Source organism: Asparagus officinalis, chromosome 10 (genome assembly GCF_001876935.1).
Source record: "Asparagus officinalis chromosome 10, Aspof.V1, whole genome shotgun sequence".
Classification (NCBI taxonomy): Eukaryota; Viridiplantae; Streptophyta; class Magnoliopsida; order Asparagales; family Asparagaceae; genus Asparagus; species Asparagus officinalis.
This window is the reverse complement of record NC_033803.1, coordinates 24,488,951-24,509,833: the sequence shown is the minus strand read 5'-3', so window position 1 is coordinate 24,509,833 and position 20,883 is coordinate 24,488,951. Positions and strand designations below refer to the sequence as shown.

General features: G+C 38.0%; 1 protein-coding gene across 3 annotated transcripts; it reads left to right on the top strand.

Moving 5' to 3' along the window:
• LOC109826022 (ribonucleoside-diphosphate reductase large subunit-like) lies at positions 1,978–14,405 on the top strand. 3 transcript variants are annotated; one of them, XM_020392977.1, is made up of 4 exons: positions 1,978–2,149; positions 2,238–2,406; positions 4,257–4,290; positions 12,898–12,944. In XM_020392977.1, exons 1-4 carry the CDS (start codon positions 2,015–2,017, stop codon positions 12,905–12,907), a joined length of 348 nt encoding a protein of 115 aa, XP_020248566.1. In that variant the 5' UTR covers positions 1,978–2,014; the 3' UTR covers positions 12,908–12,944. The 3 variants fall into 3 exon arrangements, with proteins under 3 accessions (XP_020248566.1, XP_020248564.1, XP_020248565.1); XM_020392975.1 differs by lacking the exons at positions 4,257–4,290; positions 12,898–12,944 and adding exons at positions 4,319–4,367; positions 11,418–11,479; XM_020392976.1 differs by lacking the exons at positions 4,257–4,290; positions 12,898–12,944 and adding an exon at positions 14,332–14,405.

Genomic DNA, 20,883 nt, shown 5'->3' with positions numbered 1-20,883 from the left:
TTTCTTTTTATTTGAGTTTATTGTAACGACTGAACTTGTAATAGATTCGAAGCAATGAAAACATCAACTTTTGACCCAAACATCCAACCCAGCCGCAGTTAAGCAATTAACCCTAGGTTCAGAAACCCTAGATCCCAACCGAGGCCACGAATTGGGCTGATCGAAGATGAGCTTAGAAAAAAGAGAAAAATCAAATGATGAAGGTTGTGAAAAATTACCAGCTTCTCCCCAAATATTATGAGCGACGAAATTTTTCACATCGAGAGACTTTGGCCCATCTATATACTATATATAAAAACTCTTACCCCTGAAACCGCCAAGTGGCAAATTATCCTTTTTTCAAAATTTTCTTAAAAAAAATCCCCCACCGCTATTAAAGCTTGGTCCTAGTACCGCAATTGAAACCAGTACCGTAATTATAGCTTGGTTCCAGATTTTTCTACATTCATCTTCAATTCCATTGCTCTAATGAATTCCGCCGTTAACTACGAGGAAGCAGTTTTTTCCCCTTTCTTCAATTCCCAAGCTCGCCTCTTCGTGTTCGTCTCCTAGAAAAATCGTGCTCCGCCTCTTCGTCTCTGTCGACCAGAGAATTCGTGCTCCTCTTCGTCTCATCGTTTCAAACGTATTCACTGTGATCTACACAAACCTCCTCTCCCTCTACCCCCCCTCCTCCACTGCCTCCACCACTTCACCTCTTCTATCATGATCAACAACACCGCTCGCTTTCGATTGAGGATGAGGCATCTAGGGTTAGGGTTCAATATTCGGGTCAAAGTCAGGTAACTTTAATGCATCGAAGGCCTAGAATTAGGGCTTCATTTCAAATTTTTCTTCTCAATCGATAATCTTAAACTATCGATGTTTTATCGGGAGATCAGAGCTAAAATGTGTTGCTTTATTATTCTTCAAAGATTTTGAGGCGAACGATTATGGTCATGTTTACGTATATAAAGCATATAAAATTAGGGATATTTTTTAATTTCTCCTTTCAATATGTTTTTAAGATATGTTATTGCATAATCTTTTTTTTGAGATTACTTATTTAGAAAATCATAGATCTTAGCTTTTCAAGGAAAGAGATGGTTTCTAAAGTTAATGGATGAGCAAATGTCACGAAGCTCTCTGAATAAATTCAATTCATTGGCTATTTTTTGATTTGTAAGTGGCTGGAGGCTCTATTGGTAAAAAGATTTTTAACATTGTTGTAGTTTTCCCTTCTAAAGTCAATTTTTAAAATAACATTCCCTGAGCTAAAAATTTGAATGGTGTGCAGTTATCTTAGGAAATTTCTTACTCCACCAAATTAGGAAGATGCCTTTAGCTCATGTTTTGGTTATCAATATATTGTGACTATGCTGGAATTTTATGCTTATAAGAGTTCACCAAAAATTGTGGCTCAATATCATGGAATAATATAGGAGAACTGTATTGCACAAGGTTTTACGAGCCATAGATATGTGTGGTGCTGGAGTTACAATTGTTATGTTGTAGTTGTCGAAACAGCCTGATTTATATCATGTTTATTTAGTACTTTTTTCAGTATTTCTCCCTTCTGTGATCGATGTTAAGGTTTGGTATGCATATTTCTTTCCAATTTGTATGTGGACCTTCATGCCACATTACATTACTTTTTATGTTAATATCTTCTGTATAAGTAGTTTTTCTTTCTAATTTATATGTGGCTTCATGTTTTTGCCAAACTACTAATCTGTAAGCGAACATGCTGCAATCTATACGCCGATAAGTGTCCACAACTAAGTAAAAATTTATTAATTAGTTCTTTTTATTGAGATGGCCACAAAAATTGGTCTTAATAGAATTTTTGTTTTTTTAAAGATTATTTATTTAGAAAATGAGATGAGCAAAATGTACTCACAAATGTTTGTGTTTTTTATTGAGATGGCATGTGGCCTTTGCTATTTTGCACAGTTTATACAGAAAGGTGGATCTTATTTCAACTACTATATGGTGAGGATTTAATGTACTATGTATTGTAGAAAGACCTCAACACATGCTGATGAGAGTTGCTGTTGGAATTCACAAGGAAGATATTGATTCTGCTGTCAAAACATACCATCTAATGTCACAGCGGTGGTTTACACATGCTTCTCCTACCTTATTTAATGTTGGCACTCCTCGTCCCCAGGTATTGTTCTTTTTCCTTTTATTTATTTTTATGAGTTGAAGGTAGTTTGAAATTATCCTCTGATTCAAGTGGAATTGTATGTTGCCAGTTAAGCAGCTGCTTCCTTATTTGTATGAGAGATGATAGTATCGAGGGCATATATGACACTCTCAAGGAGTGTGCTGTTATAAGCAAATCTGCTGGAGGAATTGGTGTTTCTGTTCACAATATTCGTGCAATGGGCAGTTATATTCGTGGAACAAACGGAACTTCTAATGGTATTGTCCCAATGTTAAGGGTGTTATAAATTCACAAACCTTTTGTTTTATATGTTTCTCATGTTTTTAGCTCACAGTAGGGATGTTTATTGTAAAAGACAATACTCGCTACTTGGATTTCAATTAATGGAGTTGGCTTTGCCTTGCAAATATCTACATTAAGTATTTAATTTTCCAAGTTTTTATTTTAGTTTTGAATGAGTATGTTATGTAAGATACTTATGTTTTTTCCTTTTATGGACACACACACACACAAAAACTAACCTATATAACAATTTTTTATGGTTTATATTGAGATCTCTAAGTAGATATCTGACATAGTAAGTTGGTCATCAGTACCAAGTTAAAGCATTAGTAATTGACAATCCAATTAAATAATAGGGATAAATTTAGATACCATAATGCAAAATAGGGGTAAATTTTAGATTTGTTAAAAAAACCTTAATAAGATGAACAAGCAGCTAAGTATATAGTTGCTCTCCTTATCCTTTCATACTATACTGCTAATAAAAATGATTATCCACATTATTGAGTCTTAACTTAACTCGTGTTTATTCACAAGTTTTAATTTTAGGTATTGAGTCTTAACTTAACTCGTGTTTATTCACAAGTTTTAATTTTAGGTCATAAAGTTAGGTGATTACTCTTGGAAACTGTAAAATTGTACTCATTATTTCCATACTATACTACCTTTCTTATCATTTTTGCTACTATATCAAAACTCCAAACATAATGTAATATAAATAGGTTGTAATCAGACTAACTATTGCATTTATTACTTTTCCTTTAGTAATTCTAAGTATTATTCATATTGTCCATCCAAACAAATAATTTGTTGCTAAGTCCCAAATTCTGTAGATTCAAAAAGATAATTTTTATTGAAATCAACATCCACTATTATAATAATCATCTACATGTCCTTAGACTCCAAGTTTATCCAAGAAACTTCAGTCTTGCCCGACTGTTTATCTTAAGTTCATCATCGGATCCTCTTCGCGATCAACATGCATTATTAGTCCCTTACTATTATTACTGTCATTGCTGAGTCACAAATTCTTTAGGTTCAATATATCAAATACCTTTGAGCAAAGAAGCAAGGAAAAAGATTATTTCTATCAAAGACATATCCATTATTAGAATATAAACAGTGACCATGTTTATCCAAGTAATCACATGTGCATGTTTCAGTTTCATTAAGAGTAGGGGAAGTTTAAGGGAAACCTGTAGGAAGAAGACAAGGAAAGTTAAGTAAATTCCATTCCCCTAAATGTTAGCTAGGTATTTATGCAAAACTTTAGTGTTGGAGTGTATTCTGTCATTTATAAGAAGTCAGTTGTGAAAGTTATCCTTAAAATTAAATGATTGGTCAAAATTGAGGATACTGTCAAAATCTATTATGGTTTTGCATTTTTTATTTTGATGCAAGCTATTTAACTATAATTCAAAGGTGGTAACGCTAGCAAAATAATTGAGGGATGATAATTGTTAGTGAAAATATAGATGTGGGGGATTATTTGCAATCTACCCATTTACCACTAAGCAGAACAATATAATGGTTGAACAATTCATTACTAAGTTCTCATGAAAGATAGTGTTCATTTGTTCCAATCTTCTAAGATTTTTTGTAAACAATCATGTAACTGCGTTTTATAATAAATACTAACCATTCTCCATGATATGGATCTTCGGATTGTTGTATCTTTCCTTCGTATACACTAACAAGTCCTTTATTTCAATAGGAACAACATATATCCAAGAACCTTCCTGTAATCAGAAACTTTTGTATGCCATATAAATATTTCGTTGCATCATATAGATGATATCCTCTTTATCGTTATGGGACATGTCAGCTTTAAACTGGAAACATATTGGACTGTTGGAGAGATCATGATGTGAAACAATGTGAATGCAGGTGCAAGATCAGTGACAACAATGCTTCACCAAAACAGCGATCAATCTAGGCAGGAAGTTCAAGAATAAAATGAAGCGAATGATGGGTTTTAAGCAAAAGTTGCAATGTACTAAGTTTGAACCTTTGTAAAATTATTCCGATAATTAATGTAATGATTTGTTCTCTTATAATACAGTTTAATTTGTAATATATAGACAAGCAGAAATACTTAGCAGCAGAATCACTCGCTCACTATTCAAACTGAATACAGCATAATGACAATTGATACTAAGATTGAGAATAACATGCACGCAATAGCAATTCCGAAAATACTTGGGCGTAAGAAAATTAAACCTTCGTCGAGTTGGACTGGTTCGATGGGAGGATTCTCTGGAGGCGGTGTAAAAACTCCAAATCTAAGTGGCGGGAGTTCTCCTCCGAGAGCTACGTAATTGGGGTGAAGTGGCGTGTCTGGATGAAAACGTCGATGCCAAGAACTAATTCCCAAACTGCTCTCCACACTGTCTACAAGCTGATGAGTCACACGTTCGACGTATTCAGGAACACTCTCGGACGTCCGGTAATCGAACCACGAAGAAAGCTGCAGATCAACAATACCAGTCTTTGGGTCAAGCACGAGGTCGTTGTCTTCAGCGTCAGGGTCAGCCATACACCAATGAATCACGACTCAAGACTTAAATCACACTGAACCAAACTGAACCAACTGAACCAAAATAGACCACACAGTGAAATGAAGTGGTCTGAACGAGCAGACCTGATCCAATTATAAAGGAGTCGGGCTTGTGCAAAGCCCAGACCCGAAAATCTAAGTCAACTGCGATCTCCGACCTGAGGAAACGAGGGCGACGGTTGACGATGCGAGCTGGACGACAAGGGCAGGAGTCACGACGACGATGGGGACGGAATCGCGATGGCGATTGTGGTCGCGGGTCCACGACGACCGAGGGGCGGCGGCGATTAGACGAAGATGAGCGGCGAGGGGCGTGAATGGTCTTCAGAGGGGTCGAACTCGGACTGGCGCATGGCTGAGGGCGGGTTGCTGTCGAGGAGGACGTCGGAGCGGCGGCTGCTCGACAGAGGAATGAGTGGCGGCTGGGCTGTTTGAACACAAGAGAAACAGGGGAGCGATCTAGGGTTTCACACCCACGTTTCACATGTCAATCACAGGTAATTGCACTAATTTTCAATAATCTTCATTCATGATTAATTCTGATTACAACTGTTTATATAGAGAATATTACAGAATTTAAAAACTCAATCAAATCTCTCTAAATCTTATCCAATAACAAACTAAATAACTAATAACAATTCTGATCTGAAACCAACTACTAACTGAAAATAACTAGAATTTCTAAAGTATCAAAACCATATCACTGCGATCTGATGTATGACTGGAATACGGCATCTCCTACGCTGATAAACACGACGAAAGTCCCGTGCACGTGCCTGGATGTTCTCATCATTCTCCCAAGGTGGAAGAGAACTCGACCCTGTCGAGTGTAAATCACGACGGCTGTCATACTGCTCAAGAAGATCTAGATCCAGCCTCTGTAAATCACCTCGATCGAGCCAAGTATCATCAGACTCAGGTTTATTTTTCCAACGAACCAAATACCTGCGGATACCACCATTGCTAGTAGAAACAATGTTATCATCAATAATAGCATCAATGTCATGTACTGTATATGTAGGTGATATCTGGGGAAGTGGAGGTAAAGGGGAGCTCTCAGAAATAGGCTCAGGGGTAGGCTCATCAACCAGTGGGTTATCAGGGTTAAAATGTGGGCCTTTGTACTCTACTAAATCCTCAATATTAAAAGTCGAACCAATATTAAAACCTTCAGGAAGGTCGAGAACATAAGCGTTATCATTAATTTTCTTGAGAATTCTAAAAGGTCCTGCACTTCGTGCATGTAACTTTTTAACAGTTCCCGGAGGAAACTGTTCCGGACGTATCCGGACCATTACATAATCGCCTACACTAAATTCTTTAAACCTCCTTCTTAGATTTGCTCGCATTTTATAGTTAGTATTGCTGTCAATTATCTTTATACTGATGTCTTTATGCAAGTCATGAATGCGAGATGCAAATGCAGATGCTGACTCAGATACTCTGTGATGTGCAGACACGGGGACAAGATCTATAGGTTGTCTAGGTTTGTAACCATACACTACTTCAGCTGGACTGACACCTGTAGACCTATTAACAGAGTTATTATAAGCAAATTCAGCAGTAGGTAGATGTTGATCCCAATCCCTAAGATTTTCGCCTACTAGCGATCTCAATAGGTTCCCTAAGCTCCTGTTGACTACTTCAGTCTGACCATCGTTTGGGGATGAAACGCTGTCGAGAATTGAAGCTTAGTTCCCATTTTGTGCCAAAGGGTTTTCCAGAAATAACTAGTAAATTTAACGTCCCTATCAGACACAATTGTTTTCGGAAGCCCGTGCAGTTTAACAACTTCATTAAAGTATAACTTGGCTACATGAGAAGCATCAGAAGTTTTGGAGCACGGTATGAAGTGGGCCATTTTGGAGAATCGGTCCACAACAACAAGGACAGAATCGTGTTTTCTAATGGTCTTTGGGAGTCCTAACACGAAGTCCATGCTGATATCTTGCCAGGGACAATTTGGGACAGGAAGAGGAGTATACAGGCCAGTGTTCTGTTTACGTTGCTTAGCTAGTTGACATGTGTGACATCGACCCACTAGCCTAACAACGTCACGTTTAATACTTGGCCAATAGAAACGACACTCAACTGCTTCGACAGTCTTGTTATTCCCAAAATGTCCTGCAAGACCTCTAGTGTGTAATTCCCAAATCAAGAATTCTCTCAGAGAGGTGTCGGGAATACACAACTTGCGAAAATGGAAAAGATATCCATCCTTCAGGAGAAAGCCATCAATCTCACGGGTCACTCCATCATTCAGCAAAGTATAAACTTCGCTAAAATCAGGGCACGATTCATATTGGTCTTTAACTTTCTCAAAGCCGGTGACTTCCGCACTCAAAATGGAGAGGAGGTGCATGCGGCGGCTGAGTGCGTCGGCGGCCTTGTTTTCTACTCCCGCTTTATGTTTGATCGTGTAGGTATAATCCTGGAGGAACTCAACCTATAGACCATGTCTAGCGTTCAACTTCTTTTGGGAGTGAATATATCGAAGAGCTTCGTGGTCAGAATATATGACGAATTCTTGTGGTAGCAGATAGTGACGCCAGTGTCGAAGAGATTGTATCACCGCATAGAACTCTTTATCATAGGTGGAATAACGTTGCCTAGTATCATTCAGCTTCTCACTAAAGTAAGCAACGGGATGTCCTTCTTGAGATAGGACTCCACCTATACCAATACCAGAGGCATCACACGCAATTTCGAAGACTTTAGAAAAATCGGGCAGGCGCATAACAGGAGCCTACGACATCATTTGCTTGATCTCTTCAAATGCCTTGGTAGCAGCTTTTGACCACTCGAACTCACCTTTCTTCAAGCAATCGGTAATAGGGGCCATGATGGTACTAAAGCCCTTGATAAACCGACGATAAAAAGTAGCGAGTCCATGAAAGATTCGAACGTCTCTAATGTTCTTGGGTTCGGGCCATTCTTCAATAGCTCTAATCTTTTCAGGGTCAGCGGATACTCCTTCAGACGAGACCACGAATCCTAGAAAAATGACTTGTTGTGTAAGAAAAGTACACTTCATAGGATTGGCATAAAGTTGCTCTTTGCTTAACACGGCACAGACTTGACGCAGATAGTCCACGTGTTGCTCGCGAGAATTACTGTAAATAAGGATATCGTCAAAGTACACCACCAAGAATTTTCCTGTGAAGGGGCGGAGTACTTGAGTCATCACTCTCATAAAAGTGCTCGGAGCGTTAGTCAAGCCAAAGGGCATGACCATCCACTCATACAATCCGTCTTTCGTCTTGAAAGCGGTCTTCCATTCGTCACCAGGACGGATGCGAATCTGATGGTAGCCATTCTTAAGATCAATCTTAGAAAAGATGGTGGCTCCAGACATTAAGTCAAGCATGTCATCCAACCGGGGAATGGGGAAACGATATTTCACCGTGATCTTGTTGATTGCACGGCTATCCACACACATACGCCATGTACCATCCTTCTTGGGCGTTAATAATGCGGGAACCGCACAAGGGCTCATGCTTTCTTTCACAAAGCCTTTCTTCAGCAGCTCATCAACTTGCCTCTTCAACTCTGCATGCTCATTGGGGTTCATTCGATAGTGAGGCAAATTAGGAAGGGTTGTTCCCGAGACTAAATCAATTGCGTGTGAATATCACGCATCGGAGGTAACTGGTCCGGGAGGTCCTCAGGGAAGACGTCAGAGAATTCTTCCAACACAGGAGCGACTTCTGGGGGAGCTGTATTAGCAATATCTTTAGGAGCTTCTCTAGCGGCGAGGGCGAAAATGGGAGCTCCATTGGACAGTTCACGATTAATCTCTTTAGCTCCAATTAGATTAACGCCTTGGGAAAACTTGTTTGGATCGGGCTTCTTGTCATTACCTTTCGGTTGAACCGGAAGGATCTTGACCTTCTTCCCGTCATGCTCGAATAATAGCATATTGGATCGCCCGAAGATATGAACGTCGTTATCAAATAGCCAGGGTCTTCCAAGAATAACTTGACCCACATCCATTTTCAGAACATCACACCAAACTTTGTCCTTATAAATGGAAAATTGGAGAGGGACTAAACATCTCTCTTGGACATTGAGTGCGGTGTCGTTAATCCATGATACTTTATATGGATTAGGATGGGGTACAACTTTAAGACCAAGCTTAGTGATTACTACTGAGGAGACCGCGTTAATGCAGCTTCCACTGTCCACGATCACTTTACAATTTTTATCACTAATCTTTGTGAACGTATGGAAAATGGAGGTACGTCTCCAATCATCAACAGTCTTAGATTAGGAGGTGGCGCATCTGACGACTGATACGGTAGGAGTTTCAATTTGCCTAAGACAACCTAAGACAGTATCATCTGCCTCATCCCCGAAATCATCGGTATCATCGTCAACTTGATGGATAAACTCGTCGCTATCGAGCTCAGGTTCAAATTCGTATTGTCCATCGATTATAGCAACCTTATGACGGGTCGGACAGTTCGCAGCAACGTGTCCATACCCTTGGCATTTATAGCACTTGACGTGAGGGCCGATCTTGGAGAAATCTCTCTCCGGCTCCTTGCCTTTGGGGTCGACTTTAGGCTGGGAAGAACTAGGGTTAGATCGACTCGGAGGCTGACTAGAGGTAGTGGCATGGGAAGACGAGGAGGAATAAGTTCTAAAGTCCTGATTCCTATGGGATTTGGCTTCATCTAAATCTTGAACTAATGCGTAAGCCCTCTCAAGGGTGTCTATTCCTCTAGCAAAGAGTTCAGCTTGGAGGTCATTTGTGAATGTATGGAAAATGGAGGTACGTCTCCAATCATCAACAGTCTTAGATTAGGAGGTGGCGCATCTGACGACTGATACGGTAGGAGTTTCAATTTGCCTAAGACAACCTAAGACAGTATCATCTGCCTCATCCCCGAAATCATCGGTATCATCGTCAACTTGATGGATAAACTCGTCGCTATCGAGCTCAGGTTCAAATTCGTATTGTCCATCAATTATAGCAACCTTATGACGGGTCAGACAGTTCGCAGCAACGTGTCCATACCCTTGGCATTTATAGCACTTGACGTGAGGGCCGATCTTGGAGAAATCTCTCTCCGGCTCCTTGCCTTTGGGGTCGACTTTAGGCTAGGAAGAACTAGGGTTAGATCGACTCGGAGGCTGACTAGAGGTAGTGGCATGGGAAGACGGGGAGGAATAAGTTCTAAAGTCCTGATTCCTATGGGATTTGGCTTCATCTAAATCTTGAACTAATGCGTAAGCCCTCTCAAAGGTGTCTATTCCTCTAGCAAAGAGTTCAGCTTGGAGGTCATTTCTCAATCCAGCCCTAAACTTTGACAAGACCTTCATTGGTGCCTCTTGTTCAATGGTGCTGCATCGAGTAAACAATTCATCGAATTGTGCAACATATTCTTTCGCAGACTTGGTTCCTTAAGTGAGACGATGCCACTTGTCTAACAGTCTATGATAAAACGATGGAGGGAGGTATTTTCGTTTCAGTTCATCTGCCATTTCTCGCCAAGTTGTAATTGGTAACTCACCTCTAATATTTTTCGTTTCAGTTCATCTGCCATTTCTCGCCAAGTTGTAATTGGTAACTCACCTCTAATATGCCTTAGCGTTTCGAGGTTGGACCAATATTGGCAGGCCCTTAGCGTTTCGAGGTTGGACCAATATTGGCAGGCGGGTCCGGTGAGTTTCATAGCTGCGAATTTGACTTTTTGGGGTTCCGTCAGGGCGTACCAATCAAAGTAGCGATCCATGTTCTTTAGCCAGTCCAAAAAAGCTTGAGGGTCGAGCTTGCCGTCAAAGGTTGGTGCGCTGACCTTAATGCTCCTCAAGTATTGTGCTTCCGGGTCAGGTACAGGTTGATGTGGGGGTCGATGAACGAAGTGTCCATAACCTTGGCCTTGTGGTGGTGGGGCGATGGGTCCAAAGCCTTGATCGTTCGGCGGAGGAGTTGCAACACGTGCTTCTTCGAGCCTCGCTATCTCTCGTTATTGTCATTCAGGATCTCGCGGGTCGCTTGGCTCTCCTGGGCTAAATTACCTATTTGTCGTGCTAACTCAGCGATTTGCTTAAGGAGTTCGGGATATGTGTTGCTTGACATGCTGGACTCACTAGTTGACTCACTTGACTCTCCTAATCGATAGGGTAAACCTACGAGTGGGCATGCACTACAGCTAAAAAGATGAAATGTGTGTACTAACAGCTAATGAGAATTTTTTTTTATAAAGACTTAACTAAAACAATTTCCTAACCTAAAAATAAGATAAAATTCCTAACCTAGAACCATGCTCTGATACCAAAAATGATGTGAAACAATGTGAATGCAGGTGCAAGATCAGTGACAACAATGCTTCACCAAAACAACGATCAATCTAGGCAGGAAGTTCAAGAATAAAATGAAGCGAATGATGGGTTTTAAGCAAAAGTTGCAATCGATCAATCTAGGCAGGAAGTTCAAGAATAAAATGAAGCGAATGATGGGTTTTAAGCAAAAGTTGCAATGTACTAAGTTTGAACCTTTGTAAAATTATTCTAATGAAGCGAATGATGGGTTTTAAGCAAAAGTTGCAATGTACTAAGTTTGAACCTTTGTAAAATTATTCTGATAATTAATGTAATGATTTATTCTCTTAATACAGTTCAATTTGTAATATTTAGACAAGCAGAAATACTCAGCAGCAGAATCACTCGCTCACTATTCAAACTGAATACAGCATAATGGCAATTGATACTAAGATTGAGAATAACATGCACACAATGGCAATTCCGAAAATACTTGGGCGTAAGAAAATTAAACCTTCGTCGGGTTGGACTGGTTCGATGGGAGGATCCTCTGGAGGCGGTGTAAAAACTCCAAATCTGAGTGGCGGGAGTTCTCCTCCGAGAGCTACGTAATTGGGGTGAAGTGGCGTGTCTGGATGAAAACGTCGATGCCAAGAACTAATTCCCAAACTGCTCTCCACACTGTCTACAAGCTGATGAGTCACGTGTTCGACGTATTCAGGAACACTCTCGGACGTCCGGTAATCGAACCACGAAGAAAGCTGCAGATCAATAATACCAGTCTCTGGGTCAAGCACGAGGTCGTTGTCTTCAGCGTCAGGGTCAGCCATACACCAATGAATCACGACTCAAGACTTAAATCACACTGAAACAAACTGAACCAACTGAACCAAAATAGACCACACAGTGAAATGAAGTGGTCTGAACGAGCAGACCTGATCCAATTATAAAGGAGTTGGGCCTGTGCAAAGCCCAGACCCGAAAATCTGAGTCAACTGCGATCTCCGACCTGAGGAAATTAGGGCGACGGTTGACGATGCGAGCAAACAACAGGGCAGGGAGTCACGACGACGATGGGGACGGAATCGCGATGGCGATTGTGGTCGCGGGTCCACGACGACGAGGGCGGCGGGCGGTTAGACGAAGACGAGGGCGAGGGGGCGTGAATGGTCTTCAGAGGGGTCGAACTCGGGACTGGCGGCGTGGTTGAGGGCGGGGTTACTGTCGGAGGTGGAGGACGGAGGCGGCGGCTTGACAGAGGAAGGAGCGGCGGCGGTTGTTTGAACAGAAAGAGGGGAAGCGGCGATCTAGGGTTTCACACCGTTTCACACGTTCAAGCCACAGGTAATTGCAACTGAATTTTAATAATTTTCATTGATCCATTAATTCTGATTACAACTGTTTATATAGAGAATATTACAGAATTTAAAAACTCAATCAAATCTCTCTAAATCTTATCCAATAACAAACTAAATAACTAATAACAATTCTGATCTGAAACAAACTACTAACTGAAAATAACTAGAATTTCTAAAGTATCAAAACCATATCCCTGCGATCTGATGTACGGCTGGAATACGGTGTCTCCTACGCTGATAAACACGGCGAAAGTCCCGTGCACGTGCCTGGATGTCCTCATCAGATCAATATAGCTTGCAGTGCTGAAACTTACAGATCTTTTGGTATGTAAACCTGTGATAATCATCTTGCTAGGAGCTTTTCTCAAGATGCTGTTGTTTTTTTTAAATGTACTATATGATGACACTTCCAGCTCGCTGTTAGCTTATAATTGGAAGTATATATGTAGGTTTACCATTCTGCATGGTGTGTTATCTACCTGTCAATAATTGTTCCTTGCTTCGGTAACTATGAGCTTGCTAGATTCTTTTGTGGAACTAACTATTCACATGGGTCTTCAACCTTGCGTCACTATGTTATAACTGGTTAGGCTGGTGGGTTTTTGTTTTGTTGACTTGTCTCGCATCTATTTGTCCATTTCCTGTTCTTAACAATCCTAGAAGAGGACCAAATATCTCATTATCTTGATGTTTACAACAAGGGGTATTTGGTATTGTTTCATTGCCCCCGATCATTTTTATTATCTTTTGCTGTAGTTTAATACTGATGAAGTTTGAACAGCTTTGGTCTTTAATTACTTGGTTTTTTACAGAAGTGGTAATCATGTCGATATTAGTTATAAGGATGGGAGTTTCAATTATGTGCTCTTTTAGCATAATATTTCCCATGTATGGAGCAATAAAGTTAGTTATAAGTACTTTTTGAAGTGCATGGCTGTAAACTTAAAAGTCTTTTGACAATTTACAGTTCTTGTGAGAGATCTGTTGCTGAAGTTGTGTTATCAGGAGTAATAGTATGTCGTCTCGATATATTACAAGATATTATTACATGTGGTGATTATTATTACAAGACATTATTACAGGTGGTGATTATTATTAATGCATTCACATGTAAGGAATTTCGTATCAACTTGAATTCAACCCTCTCGAAATAGCCTGTTTTATGTCATGTTTAATTATTACTTTTTTTTTCAGTATTTCTCCCTTCTGTGATCAATGTTAAATTTTGAATTGCATGTTTCTTTCCAATTTGTATGTGGACCTTCATGCCACAATACATTACTTTCTATGTTAATATCTTTTGTATAAATAGTTTTTCTTTCCAATTTCTATGTGGCGTCATGTTTGTTCCAAACTACTAATCTGCAACCGAACATGCTGCAATCTATACGCCGATTAGTGTCCAAAACTAAGTAAAAATTTATTATGTAGTTGTTCTTTTTTATTGAGATGACCAAAGAAATTGTTCTTAATAGAATTTTTGTGTTTTTTTAGAGATTATTTATTTAGAAAATCACATAACTTAGAATTATCGCATCTTTGAACGCCACTCGAATACCGGTTACCTACTTCTCAAACATATATGTTATTTTAAAAAGCATTATAATTTGGACATTTTCCGAAAACTTCCTAAACATATGTTATAGGTTTTTCTGACCTCACAAATGCATGTTTGTGATAATTATTCACACATCTAAAAAATTTTCTGAAGGTTGTAGAGGTTTGTGCGCGTTACCAGATATTGAGAGGTATTTTTTCTTCCCAAAAAGCTTCATAATATTTCATGTATCAATCTGCATATATATATATGAGGTTGAGCAATATATTATTAATATTTTTTCCTTCTAAATCATTAGGAGTCGACATGTCAATAATATTTCACTAATGAAGTTGAATCTTACAAAAAGAAAGATGATCTTGATAATGTAAGTCAATACACTTAGTATTGCTTTTCTTTTTCATTCCTCATGTTTGTATTCTTTAATATCTTTTTCAGTAGTATCTTTTTCTGGCTACAACATTCATCATTATCACTTTGGATTGCCTATTTCTTTTCGCTTTATTATTAATTTCTTGACTCTTCACATTAATTGTACAACAATCCTTTCTTGTCACCTCAATAACATGCTAATTATTATGTTATACTGAAACACAGGCATCATTGTCGGATAACATTGCTCCTTGCAAGAGAAATTCGTTGGAATCTGATGTCGAGCACTCAGTTTCAATAGACTTGATCTCTACGCAAATGTCTAGCAACAAAAAGCAAAAACAAATCAAAATAGAAAAGGAGAATTAAAATATTCTACAGAGAGTTCAAGCCCTTTTCTAAAAAATCTCAATCTGATTTATGATGTATGGAACTTATATTTAGTATTTTGGTCTAAAACTTTATTTAGTAAACTTTTGTATGCACTACATATTTTTTTTGGTGGTTTTGCGTTGAGAAACCTAACAACTTGATATGATTATGATAGATATTTTGTTTATCACTATATTGATCATTATTGTTTTGATTCATAGATATATATACTTGACACGTGCTTAGGTTGTATCATTTCTTACTACTTATCTATTATTACTGTTTTATTTTGCATTCTTTTGCTATATCATTTTTTATATATTAGACAAATCCGTGCATCACACGGGCTTGAAACTAGTTCTCCACCAAAATCTCTTCAATCACCATTTTTCACCCACAACAGAAGGAATCTCTATCGGCCGTGGACGATGCCCTTAAACAAAATGCAGTATACGAAGACAATAATAGACATCTCTACATGGCTTTGATTAGACTATTAAGATCCTTCTCAGTATACGAAGACAATAATAGACATTAAGGCTACTTCTCAGTATACAAAGACAATAATAGACATCTCTACATGGTTTTGGTTAGACTATTAAGATGCTTCTGAAAATCTAAGAATCTAGTTATATATGTCTACAACATTTGCGGGTAATATTTGGCATGATATATATTCATGTAGTAGTTCCGCAAAGTGATATTAGAAACCCTTTTTCCTTGGAGAGATATTCTTTGCAATGACATTAGTTAGAATAGAAATCCTATCAAAACATCCTTATAAAAATAAGGCGGTCGTTTACATCATAAATAGAAAAACTAAAATTTTCCAACTAACCCATCAACCATTGTGAATGGTATAGATAATCCGAACTATTCTGATTCTGATAATTTGCACTCCATAAATTGATGTTAGCTGCAAGATCACAAGAATTAATAATGTATATTATGAAAGAATAGGGCATGTGTATAAGAGAAAGTGGGAGAAATATTTTCTGAATTTGTTTTAAAAATTAACATAGTCCGAGAAGAGTTATTAAAAAAACAACTAGAAAGCTAAGTTAACTAGATATATTTTCATCCTTCAAATTCTTTGTTATTTATTTCCATTCTTAATTTCAAAGATTGAAAGAGGAATTAAGACACTATTTTTTATTTTCTTTCCATCTATCTGGACGAAAGTGGAAAAACGTAATGGTCAATTAACATTATTTGCATCTACCTTTTGCTCTCTTCTCACTTACTTTTTATGTCACATTTAGTGTAGGTATCAATTTTTAGTCCACTTTCACAGAATTTTGAACATCGAAGAAGAAAAAGTTTAAATTGTGAGATCTAAATATCTGAGATCTAATCCATAAAATCATGATTAATTCAAAGAGAATAAACACAACAGTGAGCGGAAGCAATACCTGAATCCATGAAGAATTTGCACGGATCTGAATTAGGGTTTGATCTTCTAATCTTGAGGGTCTCTCCTTTTTGGAATCTCTTTAAATGAGGATTAAGAGAATAGAAAATGTAACCCTAAATTAGGGACCGTAACCCATTATTTGTAGTTGTTATACTTTTATAATTTGTCCCCTCATCAAATTATAATTACAACCTGGTATCCGCATATTTAGCCCATGACATATTTAAATACCCATTGACCCAATTACCTGATTGATCACTTTATGCGTGTCAACTGAAAGATAGCAACACACACTAATATAACATATGTGCTCACAAATAGATTTAATTAGATTTAAATCCAACAATCTCCCACTTGGACACCATATGTTTCCTTAAAGTGTGTGTAACCTTATGAGCTCAAAAAATTACTATCATAGATAAGGGTATTTTCGAACAATCTCGTCCATTGACTATATCAATATAGGATCAAAGCGGCCTTCGTTACATTTATCGTGACTCGACCAATCAATGGTCACATATACCAATACAATCAAACGACATAGATCAATCATGGATGTGCAGCATGAAAATTACATGCAATGTGATCAGTACATGTCTCTTTTCAACTGGTCCTACTTTAAACTTTAGTGAGGTCAACCTCAACATTATGTACCAGAGTGTATGAACTAAAAAACTTTATTCTGATCAGACAATACAACCTAACATAAAGCACCACAATTACAAACTCCCACTAAATTATGATATCCTCAAATAATACCACACCCATATGAGCAGTGTGCTCATGAAAGACCTTAGGTGGTAATCCTTTAGTAAGAGGATCAGCTATCATAGAGTTTGTCCCAATGTGCTCTATGGACATCTGTCCACTTTGTACCATTTTTTCACAACTTGGAACTTAATGTCAATATGTTTTGACTTAGTCGAGCTCCTGTTGTTATTGGAATACATAACTGCTGATTTATTGTCACAAAATAACCTTAGTGGTCTTTTAATATTTTCCAAAATGTGCAGTCCAGTGATAAAATTTCGCAATCATATTCCATGATTTGATGCCTTATAGCAAGCTACAAACTCTGCTGCCATAGTGGAGGAAGCTACGAGTGTTTGTTTAATATTTTTCCATGATATAGCTCCTCCTGCTAACATATAAATGTAGCCTGATGTAGACTTTCTGTTATCTTGGCATCCATCAAAATCAGAATCAGAGTACTCAATGACCTCCAGCTGTTCTGATTTTCTGTATGTGAGCATATAATCTTTTATTTTCTGAAGATACCTCATAACCCTTTTAACTTCTATCCAATGATCCATATCAGGATTGCTTAAGTATCTGCCTAACATCCCAATAATGTACGTAATATCCGGACGCGTACATACCTGAGCATACATTAGACTTCCTACAGCCAAAGCATAAGGAATCTTTTGCATTTCTTGAATTTCAAAGTTGTCTTTAGGGCACTGATTAAGACTGAACTTGTCTCCTTTAGCAACAGGAGTGTCTCCTGGTCTGCAGTCTTGCATGCAAAACCTTTTAAGTACTTTATCAATATAGCTTTTTTGTGATAATCAAAGTATACCTCGAGAACGATCTCGATGTACCTGGATTCCTAATATAAAAGAGGCATCCCCAAGATCTTTCATCTCAAGATTCTTTGATAGAAATCTCTTGGTTTTGTGCAACATGCCTATATCATTAGTGGCAAACAATATGTCATCAACATACAGAACCAGAAAAATAAACTTACTCCCACTGAACTTATGATATACACAGTCATCAACAATATTCATCTTAAAATCGAATGAGATAATTATTTGTTAAAATTTGTAATACCATTGACGAGGAGCTTGCTTGAATTCATAGATGGATTTCCTTAATTTGCAAACAATATTCTTCGGGTCTCCTGACACAAGGTTTTCTGGTTGTACCATATAAATCATCTCATCAATGTCGCCATTGAGAAATGCAGTCATAATATCCATCTGATGTAACTCAAGATCATAATGAGCAACAAGTGCCATGATTGTTCTGAAAGAGTCTTTCGATGAAACCAAAGAGAAAGTCTATGTATAATCAATGTCTTCCTTTTGAGTAAAGCCTTTAGCTATAAGACGTGTCTTATACCTCTCCACATTACCGTTTGCATCCCGCTTGGCTTTAAAAATCCATTTCCAACCAATTGGTTTTGCACCTTCTGTCAATGAGACAAGTTCCCAAACCTTATTGTCTTGCATAGACTTGTACTGTTCATTCATGATATCAATCCACTATTGAGAGTTAGAACTTTTCATGGCCTAAAGAGAAGTTGATTGGATCATCTTTCAATATTCAATTACTTTCCTCATGTTCTTGGAGAAATACAATATAATCATCCGAAATAGCATTTCTCCTTTCTCTTGTGGATCTCCTTAATGGCACTGGTTCTTGAGGTTATTGAGTTTGTTTAACTGGAATAGGGAGTTGTTCAATATTGTCATCTTGAGGTTCTGGATTTATTTCTTAAGCAACAACAGGTATAGGAACCTGAATATTATCAAAAGTAACTATATGGATTGGATCTGAAGCCAATTCCTCATCAAAAGAAATGTCTCTAACATTATTTCTGCCCCCAAACTCAACATCCTCAAAGAATGTTGTTGTTCCCATCTTAAATATATTCTTTAGTATGGGATTATAAAACTTATAGACCCTAGAGTGTTCAGAGTACCTAATAAAATAGCTGCTAACTATTTTAGAGTCCAATTTCTTTTCATTTGGCCTATAAGGCTTTGCCTCAGCTGGACATCCCTAAATATGTAAGTGCTTTAAACTAGGTTTTCAACCAGTCCAAAGCTCGTAAGGTGTTTTAGCAACTGCTTTACTTGGCACTCTGTTCAGAATGTAAGCTGCTGTCTTTAGTGCTTCTCCCCAGAGTGACTCTGGTAAAGAAGAATGAGTAATCATACTTCTTACCATATCCTTAAGAGTCCTGTTTCGTCTTTCAGCTACACCATTCATGCTAGGTGAACCTGACATTGTGTACTGTGGGACGATACCGTATTCCTCTAGATATCTAGCAAATGGTCCTGAACGTTGTTCACCTGAACCATCATATCTGTTATAGTACTCACCACCACGATCAGATCTAATGGTTTTAATTCTTTTGTTGAGTTGATTCTCAACTTCAGCTTTATAGGCTTTGAACATGTCCAGAGACTCAGATTTCTCATGAATGAGATATGGCTTTGAACATGTCCAGAGACTCAGATTTCTCATGAATGAGATATAGGTACCCATAACGTGAGTAATCATCTATGAATGATAAAAAATATTGTTGACCGTTCCAAGATGCCGTAGGAAATGGCCCACAAATATCTGTATGTATCAATTCTAAGACGTCTGAAGATCTTTTGGCACCTAATCTCTTAACTTTGATCTGTTTTCCCTTGATACATTCAACACATACGTCGAAGTCCAAAAAATCAAGGGAATCCAAAATGCCATCAGACATAAGACGCTCAACTCAACCTTTTGAGATATGACCCAAGCGCTTATGCCATAATGTCGTCGAATTCTCCTTATTTAATTTACGCTTAGTACCACGTGATTCCACGTGCAAGGATTCATTATAAGAAGCAATTGTATCAAGCAAATATAGGTTGTCATAAACACTCAAGTAACCGGTTCACACACCATTTGAATTAAAAGATAAACTGAATTGACTGTTTTCGAATGAACACTGATATCCTGATTTGTCCAATACAGAAACAGAAACTAAATTTTGTCTAAAAGACGGTACTACAAAAGTATCTTTTAAGTCCAAATAAGAACCAGTTCCTAATAGCAACCTACGGTACTACAAAAGTATCTTTTAAGTCCAAATAAGAACCAGTTCCTAATAGCAACCTAAAATACCCAATTACTTCCACATCTACCGATTGATAAGTCCAAATAAGAACCAGTTCCTAATAGCAACCTAAAATACCCAATTACTTCCACATCTACCGATTGATCGTCGCCTACAAAGATGTGTCTTTCAATATCACTTGGCTTTCGGTAGCTCAGGCAACCCCTTTTTAGCACGTCAGGCATGATATTTGGTACAATCCTTCTTTACGTGTCCAGGCTTGTTACAGAAGAAACAATCATGATTATCCTTATGTTGTTTCTTCTGAACTAGACCCTTAGCAGCTTCATTATCATTCTTCCTTTTCTTGCCCTTATCCTTAGAGTTATAGGCCAAATGAGCATTTTCAGTCTTATCTTGCTTCAACCTATCTTCTTCTTCCACACAGTATGAAATGAGCTCATTTAGAGTCCATTTCTTCTTTTGGCAGTTATAACTAACCTTAAACTAATTGAATTGTGCAGGAAGAAATAACAGAACCAGATGTACCAATAACTCATCACAAAGATCGAGTTTAAGTGTGTTAAGCTTTGAAGCAATATAAGATATTTCCATAATGTACTCCCTGATATTTTCTTTACTCTTATACTTCATTGAAATCAATCAAGCTAAAAGCGTGCTTGTTTTTACCTTATCATTTTTTGCAAAATGTTTCTCAATTTTGGTAA